Source organism: Triticum aestivum, chromosome 2D (genome assembly GCF_018294505.1).
Source record: "Triticum aestivum cultivar Chinese Spring chromosome 2D, IWGSC CS RefSeq v2.1, whole genome shotgun sequence".
Lineage (NCBI taxonomy): Eukaryota > Viridiplantae > Streptophyta > Magnoliopsida > Poales > Poaceae > Triticum > Triticum aestivum.
This window is the reverse complement of record NC_057799.1, coordinates 8,355,119-8,362,704: the sequence shown is the minus strand read 5'-3', so window position 1 is coordinate 8,362,704 and position 7,586 is coordinate 8,355,119. Positions and strand designations below refer to the sequence as shown.

Sequence of the window (7,586 nt, the reverse complement as noted above, 5' to 3'; positions counted from 1 at the left end):
CAGACAAAATTACCCTTTTTAATTTTTGGAGCAGACCCAGAAATTCTTTAGGGTAGTTTACTTATATTTGGGCAAAGGTATAGATGTTTACAAGAGAAATACTTTTAATTATTTATTACTACCTGTGATGTGCTTGTGTATCTTTTGGCTGCGATGTTGCCATCCTGGGGCCGCAAACAAAAAGTATCTTTGCCATCCCGGGTGTTGCTACCGCGCCAAGAGAGCAAGGAACCGGCAATTTTTTTCTGATAAAGGACGATTTTATTATCTCAAAATATAGCATCAAAGAGATACAAAGCATTATGAGTAACATCCGTCCTCTGCATAACTAGGATGCACACAGTCAAATTAAGAAGTCTGACAAAAAAACATGAAATAAATACAGATAAAACGACAACAGTAGAGTCCTATAGACCGACACTATGGCTATATCGAAGGAGGTGGTGGATCAATCCATAGGTTATGCTGCCATCCGTGTTGGAAAAAATACCTCCATAACCACCTGCTCTAATCGCATATACACTGCCATGGATAGTGGTTAGTACTCCGGTCATTGTAGTATAGACCACATACGTAGCGAGCGCGTACACCGAAAAATAAGTCCATACATATTTACTCCATTCATCTTTTTCCCGATAAAGAGCGGGTTTTATCTACTCCAGCTTATACTGGTAATAGCATTGTCGAGGTCCATTTTATCCTCGCTATTAAATGATACTCGATTTCAGACCTTAAAATTAATGTTCTAGACAGGGCAACCCAGTCTAGTTAGGCGTTATTCGAAAGTAGAAACATGCGAATCTCGAAACAAGAACATATTTCCTTTATTCATATGCCACTCTACTATTGTAGTTCTCGCAGCTTGGAAAATCTTCCGGAGGCGGTGGAAGAGTCGAGTCCAAAGTTGGACCGTTCTCCACCACGAAAGCTGCCGCCATGCCTGACGACGAGTGGTGCCCCAAATGGCAGTGCAGGAACCACACACCTGTTCATTTCACATAGATAAAATATACTATGGATTAAAATGAAGTCAGGTTAATTTTGGAACTCTAATTAAGACATCTATCTATAGGAAAAACCTAATGACAGATGCACACGGTAATTAATTAGCAAAGAGATTAACTACCTGGATTGTTGGTGACAAATCGGACGGCCGCCCACCCGAATATTGGGACATGGACGGTGTTCCTCACCGGCGGATCCAACAGGTTGTACGTCGCCACGTCTGTCTCGGCGTTGTATTGTCCGAACCCCTGCGCGAGGACGAGGAAGTCGTGGCCATGGAGGTGCATGGGGTTAGAGTATGTGTCCGCCAGCACCGGGCTCTGGAACACGATCTCCACCGTGACGTTGTACCGCAGCCTTCTCACCGACGTTGCCTTGGACGTCGGTTCCAGCGTTTTGCTATAGTTAAACATCCTGGGTGCCCTGTCAGGTAGTTCCCGCAGCGTGCCGATGCTGCTCATGTTGCCGTGGTAGTGCGCCTGCAGCAATGGTGTCGTTGTGGGGAGCTGAAAGGAGACGTTGTTCACCATGCCCATCATATTAGTATCATTGTTGCAGGATGATTCGCCTTTTCTACAGAAGAAGCCCCCGTCAAGGGCGTAGAAGAGGTGCTCATGGACGTTGGCCGGCACCGGCTGAGGCTGCAGGCTTGTCAAGTTGCCATGGAAGTAGAAGGAAGTGGCCGCGTCGTGCTCGTCCGGCATTTCAGGCGCCATTATTGATGACGTGCTACTATCAGATAGAGCTTTCTCCTCTTCTTTTCTTGGACCCTCACTGTATTGCACTATCCCTCTTGTGATGAAGAGCGGGATCTGGGGCACAGGCTTGGGCGACTGGCTGGCCTTGGCGACCATGTAGTATCTGCCAGCAGGATGCGCGTCGGTGACAAGCAGAGCGTCGACGGTCTCGCCTGGCGCGATCGCGATGACGTCTGTGATGTATGGCTTGACATAGTTGGCGTCAGCAGCCACAACCGTGAACTTGTGCCCGGCGATCTTCAAGTAATACTCTGAGCTCAGCGCAGCGTTCACTATCCGCAACAAATATGTCTTGCCATGCTCCACCTTCACAATGTTGCTGTCTTTGACGGTCCCTGTGAAATTCAGGTTGTATAGTTCTATAAATTTGGGAGTTTCCGAAAAGCTGGGTTGAAATGCACCCTCCACGTAATTGAAGCTAGAGATGCTCGAAATTATCTACTCCAGAGGTAGTACTATCTAGGAGTATATATCAACAGAGGCAGTAGTAATTACCAGAGCAGTTGTACAGATCTCCAGGCTTCCCGTTGATGGTAGCTGCTCTAGGCATATCTAAATGGTAACCGTTCCTAAGGTTCTTGTCTAGCTGATCAAGGTCCATCTCCCACCATTCGCCTGCAGTTATAATCGAGAAACGCAAAACCTCTAAGTACACCTTTAATTCAGCAGGACGGATTCTTGGCATCTAGCATTAGTACGTGATGTATAAATTTGCAAACCTATAACGATCGGGATCTCCTTGTCAGGCTTGGGAAACGGGTATGAGCTGGCCCCGGATCTTGGCCGGATGATCAAGGCGCCATGGATGCTTGCCCGGAGACTGCCAACGTGAGCGTGCCACCACAGCGTGCCCTTCTGGCCGGCGACGTCGAATCGGTAGGTGAAGTTCTTGTTCGGCTGGATGGGGCATTGGGTTATCATCCCCGCTCCATCTGCCCAGCAGTTGAGTTGCAGCTTCACTCCATGCCTGCATGTATCAAGGAAAATATTTGATTTTGTGTTTTTATTTCTTTTTTCTCTTCCTCTCTCTACAGAATAATACATAACTAGTAATATACATATCCCCAATGTACTAATGCGTGTAATCCATCCCGTAGAAGAGCACGGTTAATAACATAATTAGCTATATCGCCAAAAATATATATAGTCAGCCGATGTCCATAGCGTGTCGCCATGTCATCTATAGTCAATGTAATAGCCAACATGTAGAATAACTAGCTATAAGGAAGTACTACTTTTTTCTGAAAAAAAAGGAAGTACTACTTTATTAACATGTAGCCCACCTTTCACTTTCATGAAGCTTCTTGGAGCTCGTGCTACAACTAGTTGTAAGTCTATATCCCGATTCTCTTCCATTTCCTTCTCCTTCTCTACCAACTTAGCAATAATATAATATTTAAATCCTTACAACCCGCTTATCACCTTATTATACTTGCTCTAATCAATATAGTCCATCAACGCAGGTTAGATTGTAGAGAAAGAGAAAAGGTAGGCAGCATGGCCGGGGACCAATGGATGTAGGGGTAATCCTCTCAACCATGTTTACTATTTTTGCTATGAGTTTTAATAGTAGGCAGTCCGCAGGGGTATAGGGGTAATCCCTCTAAGGCTGGTTGTAACGGGGAGTACCATATACTAGTATCATGCATATGATACTAGTGTATGATACTACTTCCGTAATGCATAGTGTTATAGATTAGTATCTTAGGTTGCTTTATTAATTGTCATGCATGACGCAGAGTAGTACATCATTTAATATGACACAGTATCATAATATGATACTACATCCTCTATTTCCTCATTTAATTGTGTCACAACATTCAAAAAGTCTAGTTGGTATGCATGATACCGCTTATGACACTCCCATTACGACCAACCTAATTCTACTACCTCCGTCCAGGTGAGCTGCATCACAACCTAGGTGCATGGAGATTGGATGGAGGAGATTATGCCAAAAATCAATGCCAGTAATGATTGTTATTTGGCCAGCTTGGAAAATTGGGAGGAACCAACCACCATAGATTAGCATGCAAATCTTATCTAATGCATCAATCAATGAAAATAACAGCATGCAAAAAGAAAATTAATGACAATGGGAAATGATGAGCTACTTCCATGCGTGATGACTTAGGCTGGTCATAGTGGAGAGTAACTAGACTAGTAACATACATATGTTGCTATTCTATGTTACTACCTTTATAGTGGATAGTGTCATATGTGTGGTAACATAGATGTATTCATTTATTACTTTGTAGACTCATTTTGCTATCTGATGCTAACATATTATATTACTTTATTTGCCTCTCTTCTCATTAACGACTTGCCACTTTATCATTTTTGCTTATGTAGCATCTGTGTTACTATTTATGTTACTCCCACTATGACCAGCCTTATACTACCTCCGTCCAGGCATAAAAGGCCCCTAGACAAAATCTCTGGGACCAAGGCAACATTAGTTATAAAAAGGATTTAATTATACATGCCCCGATTACCTTATGATCCAATGGGAAAGAGAGAGAGGCCCCACTAAATCCGGCATGCACTGGCCACAGCGTTAATTACGCGCATGTACAACAGCCCCACCTCGCTGGTAGTAATTTACTTCACCCAATCAACGTGTGAAACGGCAGCCAAAGCTGACTAAAAAGTTGCGCGTAAATTATGACGGGCCTTAAACTTATGGACGTGCGTTTCAGCCTCAAGGGTGCTTTAGACCCGGACGGAGGTAGTATATTTGAAATACTAAACTTTCATTAGATGCTGTATCCACCCTGACGGAGGTTGTATTACGATTTTTGTCGGAGTTTTTCTTGTAGTAGTGGGCGGGGCGATGGACCAGTGTGATATCGGTAACTCATTTGACTACTAGTAGGAGTCAATTATACTGGTGGTGTTAGAACTTGGTGTTAGAACTTGACAAAAATAAGAGATGGCGATATTGATCGTTCTTTTTTTGAGACGAAAAAAAAGAGATCGATCATTTCTAGGATCCCTTCAGTTTCAATTAGGGAATGCTACCTTTTTTAGATAGGAGAGAAATAGATCTCTAGGGCAGGAAGAGACGGATAGCTAGGATTCCAGGAAACAAATGGATCGGTAGGCCTGATGTGATCGATTGAAAGAGATCCAACAGAAACCTTACTTTTTTAAGATAAAAAAAGAGATCCCAGCCGTCCATCTTTATAGTAAACATAAAATTAACGGATATAAAGGAGTGACTTATGTAGAACTATAAAAATTTCCGTCCTTTATTATTATGTAAAAATATTATATTATACTCCCTCCGTCTCATAATATAAAAACATTTTTGAGACTAGTGTAATGGCAAAAACGCTCTTACATTATGGGACGGAGGGAATACTTACCAGTGAATTGTTAGTCCATAGGGGGACTTGTTGACGACTTGAACAGCCACCGAGTCTCCTTCATTAACCTCTATCGCTGGACCTGGGAATTGCCCGTTCACCACAGTGACCAGCGTGTCGTTGCACAACCGATTTAGCTTAACCTGGCTCACCTATATTCCAGTAAATCCATCGATTATTTACTTGTACAAAGGAGGACCAAGGAGGCTAAGAAGAGCTTACAACAAAGGTGTGCTCGACAAGCTCCGCACCGCCTGCCGCTGCTAGGGCCGCAGCGACGAAGAACATGACGAGGACCGCCATTGCTGCCATCGCGCGGGAGCCAGTAGCCTCGATGGTTAGCACACACGGATGTATGCTCTATGTATAGGGGGGTGGGGGTCGGCGGGTCGTTGGGATTAATTAATGCATGCAATTAGTGGTACATAAGAATGAAAAAAAGTTCTAACGGGGACCTCACGGTCTGTGCTGTACAACCTTGGGCCAGTCACCCCTAGGACACAGCCTCCAAACCGTATCCCATTGCCTCATGCTACTAGATCTCTCTCTCTCTCTCTCTCTCTCTCTCTCAACGATTTGTAGGGAAGACGACGGCCGGTTCCGGTGAGGGCCGTTAGGCTGACGGTGTGTGGCAGTGGAATAGATTCTGCTGAACAAGACGGCACCAAGCGGTCCTCTTGACTCTGACGTTAGATCGATCTGCAGGTAGTCAAATCGAATCTGACATCCTCCGTAACATCCATGGTGGGTTGCCATTGGCACCAAGCGGAAGACGCCGGGCGAGAAATGTCCTAGGTCGACGGCCGATCTTCTCATGCACTCTAATGGGTCTTGGGTATTTCTTCACCTTCTACCTTCACAGCGATGCCTATGATGCGGCGCAGCCAACCTGGAATCTCGTGTGAGAGGCTGATCAAAGCCTCGTTCCAACAACTATGTCCGGCGGAGGAAGAGAGCCGCCGCAGCAGCACCACGGCTCCGACAGCTCCATGTCACGGGTCACAGCCGACGCCTCTCTTGTTTGCTTGTGGACATAGATTTTTAGAGCACATGCACCGCGGCCCTGCTATCCTGGTTCTATTGTTTTACGATCCGTGCAACACAACTAACTTTTTACATGAATTTTTTTTTTCTTTTTCTTATATAGAAGATGTCTTGAAGTTCAAACCCTTGCGACGCGCCAAAGCACATAATTCGATCATATAACAATCCCTTAACATGCAACAAAGAATCATCCCAAAGTTTCTATCGGAGAACGTAGGACGAAAACGTGCATCAACCAGTATGTATAGATTACCTCAATGTCACCTCGATTATCCGCGAGTTGGGTGTCAAAACATACATCAAGTGAATCAATAGAACATCCTATTTTCATCACAGATGTCTCATCGCAAGACATACATCAAGTGTTCTCAAATCCAATACTCAATCCAACATAACGAAACCTCAAAGAGTAAGACTCAATTAATCACAAGAAGGTAGAGGGGGAGAAACACCATATGATCCAACTATAATAACAAAGCTCGCGGTACATCAAGATCGTGCCAAATTAAGAACACAAGAGAGAGATCAAACACATAGCTACTGGTATATACCTCAGCCCCGAGGGTGAACTACTCCTCCTCATCATGGAGACTGTCGGGATGATGAACATGGCCTCCGGTGAAGGTTTTCCCCTCCAGCAGAGTGCCGAAATAGTCTCCCGATTGGTTTTTCGTGGCTACAGAGAATTGCGGCGGCGGAACTTCCGATCTAGGTTTCTTTCTGGGGGTTTTGGTATTTATAGCAACTTTTGGTGTCGGTTTCACGTAAGGAGAGTCCACGAGGCAGCGAGAAGCCAGGGGGCGCGCCCTGCACCCTTGCCTCTTCCTCGTGAAGCTTGTGGTCCAACTCCGATGCTCCGTGGGCTTCTGCTGGTCCATAAAAAATTACCGTAAATTTTCAACTCGTTTGGACTCCGTTTGATATTCATTTTCTGTAAAACTCAAAAACAAGAAAAAAACAAAAACTAACACTAGGCTCTAGGTTAATAAGTTAGTCCCAAAAATAATATAAAATAGCATATTAATGCATATAAAACATGCAAAACAGATAATATAATAGCATGGAACAATAAAAAATTATAGGTACGTTGAAGATGTATCATGGTCCATATATAATTTTGTTACGTTATTACAATTGTTAATTTTACCATTAAGATTTTTCTATTCGGACCGATTAACAATAAGAATACCATCCGGTTAAGATTTATATATGGATGTGTCTATAGAAAGCTATACTCGTGTCTGTTATGTTGGGAAACGTAGTAATTTCAAAAAATTTCCTACGCACACGCAAGATCATGGTGATGCATAGCAACGAGAGGGGAGAGTGTTGTCCACGTACCCTCGTAGACCGAAAGCGGAAGCGTTAACACAACGCGGTTGATGTAGTCGTACGTCTTCACGATCCGACCGAT

At 44.0% G+C, this 7,586-nt stretch overlaps 1 protein-coding gene across 1 annotated transcript; it reads right to left on the bottom strand.

Annotated features, from left to right (window-relative positions):
- Positions 1–585: 585 nt before the first annotated feature.
- On the bottom strand, positions 586–5,547 carry LOC123051011 (laccase-15-like). The gene is made up of 6 exons (XM_044473739.1): positions 5,351–5,547; positions 5,129–5,280; positions 2,483–2,730; positions 2,259–2,378; positions 1,127–2,098; positions 586–985 (listed from the first exon to the last, which is right to left on the bottom strand). The coding sequence occupies exons 1-6, from the start codon at positions 5,438–5,440 to the stop codon at positions 825–827; spliced, it is 1,743 nt and encodes a 580-aa protein (XP_044329674.1). The 5' UTR covers positions 5,441–5,547; the 3' UTR covers positions 586–824.
- Between the last annotated feature and the right edge of the window lie 2,039 nt (positions 5,548–7,586).